Below are 4337 nucleotides of genomic sequence, written 5' to 3'. Positions count from 1 at the left end.
TTCATTAGTTGCTGATACAGTAATTATTTATAAATGGTTTGGTTCTTCATGAGTCATACATTAACTCGAGATTATCTGTGCATTTGTTTAGCATTAAATAATGCATATTGCTGCACCGTATTGTAAAGTGTTACCAATGATTTCTAAATTTACAGCATTTGAACACATTATCACTCGCCATGCTGTCAACTCTCGGACAGGTTGTAGCCCAAAGCTTTCAGCAGCAAAAACAGGCAAAGCAACAAATAAAAATAATATTCAATAAATCCTAGATTTTTACAGAAAATATTTAGATGTAACCCCTTTGTAATCGTTAACATTGTTTCACAACTGTAATTTAATTACACTGTTTTTTTTTCAGCAACTGTGATGGACTAGTTAATTAAATGACGTAACATGTAACTAGCTTCTCCCCAACACCGTATTATAGAACATACTTCTTAGCGGTCGTGAAGTAATTCTTATTATTCCCAGGATGTTAACGGTTCTTCATTGAACCATAGATGCCTATAAAGAACCCTTATTTTAATTCTTTTTTTCTTTTAAAGAAGACAGGGACATTTTTTCCTCAAAATTTACATATTTATGACTGATGCATAAAAAAACAAGTTTACATTTAATAAACACATACTTTATACTATAGTAGTATTAAAGGTTTGTTGAACTCAATAACTCAATGAGCAATAATAATGGTGATGCTTTTCTTACCAGGAATTGATTGCAGTCACTATAAAAGAAGACTCATTTATTTATTGTTAAAATCTTTATTTTTAGCAGATTAATCATGCCCACAACAACTGACATGCATGCAAGCCAGCACTAGAGGGCAACATAATACAGTACTGGAGAAAAGGTGCCTGGCATGCACAACAAAATCAGTGTACATTATCTTCATCCTTGGTCAAAATTAAATGAAAGTTTTGTAACAATGATTTTGAGGCGAGTTAAAATGTTCATCTTAATGTTTGGATGCAGATTACAAACAGTGATCAACATTACGGCACAGAGATGATGTCTGTCATATATTGAGATATTATACAAGCATTTTCACTTCCAACACCAGAGGGCAGTCTGTCATAGTCCACCAACGCCCCTGTGAGAAAGCACAAGTTCTTAAACTAACGGTCAGTTCTTCTGAATGTGTGAGAGGTATGAAGGATGTGAAGAAAAAGAAAGGCTCTTCAAATAAAAAAAATAACATTCAACAATGAATGCCGACCCCCCCACCCCTCAGCAATCCACTTCTCTCCCTGGCCCGTTCTACCTTTCTTAACATCTGCAGGATTGGCGGGTGAAGAGCGCCTCCTCTGGAGACATCACTCCATTGACAGCTGCACACTGTCCGACTGCGCCTGCTGCTGCTGCTGCTGTTGGTCATATTTACGAGCTGGGAAAACAACAACAGCGATTAAAAAAGATCCCGATTATAACCATACAAAACTGCTGTGATGTTCTCTTAAAGACAGAACTCATCCTTACATGGGAGATGAAGACTTAGCTATTAAAAATCTGTATTTTTCTACTGTTCAGGAAAGGTTTTGCAGATATACTTTTTCTAGCATAATTCTCAAAATGTTCACAATTATGACAAAGTTATGCATTATGTAGATAATTTCAGGACAATTACATTTTACATAAGAACAGAACTGTGTTGAAATGTTTAGCTTTTCATTAAAACACAAGTAGACTGACTTATAGAAAATATAACATGTGGATGGTAAAGATAACTGTTTAGGATTAAATGTAAGATTTTTGATGGAGATGGAGAGATGAGGACTTTTTAAAATGTTCTTAACACATGAAATATGCTAACAGAAGACATGATCCTGAATATTAATGTAATGAGAAGTGCTTATGTTATTGCTACATGGAAATGTAAAAGCACGATATGTACGATTTGTGGATTAAAATATCCAAAAACCACTAAAACAATGGGTTGCAGATTATTATTTTTACAGTGTCTTTGTTTAGTGTAATTATACATTTAAGTACTGAGTAATATTAACTACATCTGTTATGGTAGGATTAGGGTTTGGTTGAGAGTCAGTTGCATGAAATTATGCATAATTTACTGTTATTACTATGATAAGTAGTGCATGTAACATACGTAACAAGGAGAATGAAAGTAAAGCGTTACCAAGTAATGTTATATATTCAGTTGACCTGTGTACTTACATTATCCCAAATGTTTCCAACAATGCTATTTTAAAGGGTTAGCTACTTTTAAAACAATTATAATTTTCTGTCATTAATTCCTCACCCTCATGTCGTTCAAAACCCGTAAGACTTTCGTTCATCTTCAGAGCACACAAAAGATCTCACAGGTTTGGAACGACATGAGGGTGAGTAATAATTAATGACAATTTTCATTTTTGGTAGAACTAACCCTTTAACAGGGGTGTCCAAACATATTGACAGAAAACATATAATTATCATATAGGTTTATGGTTTGAATCTCGGTTTCTCGCTTTATCGCGATTTCCATGTTTGTGGCGCCTCAGAGACAATGCTATTGTGTCAAGTGACTTAATCAGGTGATTAAAGCATAATCAGAAAGAGCTTTATTTGCAGCAAGAGTAACAGGGCTGTAACCACCATAGGCAATGAGGAGGACAAGTCCCTCCGAATAATTAGAAATGGCCAAATTGCAATCATTGGTCTAACAGTGCTCGTCACTGTCAGAATAAGTGAGATGGCCAATCAAAGAAGGCAGGCCTTACTGTTAATCCGCATTCAAATGTGACACTTTAGTTATAGAAGTGAAGATATAAGTAGCTAAACATTTAATATTTGAAATGAAAACTTTTTTTACAATACAAACGTTCAGCGACCAACAGTAATATCAAGTGATGCAAAACTACTTGACATATTTTCAATTCAAAATGGTGAAATTTCATTAAAAAAATTCATTCTTTATATAAATCATAACAGAATGTGATGTTACAAGAAACGTATCGCCCCCGTCCTGCCTCTTCTTGCCACGGTAATGTTATTATTACTTTAGTACATTAGCTCACCACTGAAAATGAGTTCTGCCTGAGTCCCTTCAGACTGCTTTTCATCGGCTGTGGAAGTGAAGACGACAACTCCCATGATCCCATGCTCATTCATGGCGTCATCAAACTACGCCTTTGTTATTGTTTTGAAAAGAGCGAACTCTAGCAGCGAAACTTACATATTATGCCTTTAAAATGTAATACAAATAATGATAATGGGGGGAAAACATGTACATGATAAATAAATGTAATGAAATACAGTTGGGTAGGGCAAGAAAATGAATGCAGCATTAGCCGAACAGTGAGATACTTTAAAAATATATATATATTTATTTATCCATGTGTGCCTATTTTAACAACAGTAACTGTATGGTAACTGCATCTAGCCAGAAACTATAGTTACCATGGCAACTTTTCGAAAGGACCAGAAGATACATAATTATACAGAGAAAATGAGCCCAACCCACCTAGGGAATACATTTCCAGTTGTTGTCTCAGCCGGACTTTCTGCAGACTGTCGTAGAAGTTGGGCTCTGGGGCGCTGTCGACTGTTGGTGGTAGCGTGAATATACGCATAATCTTCCTCTTATTTCTAAAAAAAAAAAAAAAAAAAAAAAAGAAGAAGAAAGGGGTGGGGGGTAGGGGGGTTGTATTATTATTATTATTTTGAGACATATAAGTTAATCATATGGTCATTCTGTGCAACAATTTTAATCGAGACAGCTTTTACATGTCACTGTGATCATGTTTACAGGTCAGTATAATTGCACGATCGTGTGATTTAATGATTAGGAAATTAAATGGAGACTTACTTTCTGGCGTACATAAGCAGGGCGAAACTGACCAAGATAACCAGCAGGTAAACATTAGTGGCCTCATTCCAGGCTTCATGAACCGAATAATCCAGAGATTCATCATCTGCCATCACCCCGTACCCCGGCATAATCACGCGTTAATTAAAAAGCGAAAATATATCTGATGTAAAATGGATTATAGCTCATCAGAAAACAGCAGCTCCAACAATAAACACTTATTTCCGCATAAGCACAGAACAAATTTCAAAATAAAAGTAACTTTGCGACAGTTTTTTTTTTTAAAACAGGAATTCGACTTTTATCACTTAAAAACAGTTTAAAAAAAAACACTGGTGGTGATTAACACTAGCCTGACAAGCCCCACATCAAGATGTTTGCGGGCAAATTAAATTTGCTGCCGCTAGGGTGCGTCTAGATTTCTAGGCTAGGTTAACACTGGTTAACATATATAATTAAAAATAATACATTGTTGTTTAAATGCTAAATAAAATAAAAATGTTAAAGTAAATGCTAAACTAAAGAAACA

The 4337-nt window shown here is 35.0% G+C and overlaps 1 protein-coding gene across 2 annotated transcripts; it reads right to left on the bottom strand.

The window, feature by feature from the left end:
• Positions 1–744: 744 nt before the first annotated feature.
• smim19 (small integral membrane protein 19) lies at positions 745–4062 on the bottom strand. Of its 2 annotated transcripts, XR_010908275.1 has the most exons (4): positions 3809–4062; positions 3464–3588; positions 1265–1387; positions 745–1093 (listed from the first exon to the last, which is right to left on the bottom strand). XR_010908275.1 is itself a non-coding variant. In XM_067456664.1 (3 exons), the coding sequence occupies exons 1-3, from the start codon at positions 3937–3939 to the stop codon at positions 1317–1319; spliced, it is 327 nt and encodes a 108-aa protein (XP_067312765.1). In that variant the 5' UTR covers positions 3940–4062; the 3' UTR covers positions 745–1316. The 2 variants fall into 2 exon arrangements, 1 of the variants encoding a protein (XP_067312765.1); XM_067456664.1 differs by having other exon boundaries at positions 745–1387.
• Positions 4063–4337: the final 275 nt, after the last annotated feature.

This window comes from Pseudorasbora parva, chromosome 11 (assembly GCF_024679245.1).
Source record: "Pseudorasbora parva isolate DD20220531a chromosome 11, ASM2467924v1, whole genome shotgun sequence".
In the NCBI taxonomy this organism is placed as follows: Eukaryota; Metazoa; Chordata; class Actinopteri; order Cypriniformes; family Gobionidae; genus Pseudorasbora; species Pseudorasbora parva.
Note: the sequence above shows the minus strand (reverse complement) of the source record. Positions and strands in the feature narration are given on the sequence as shown.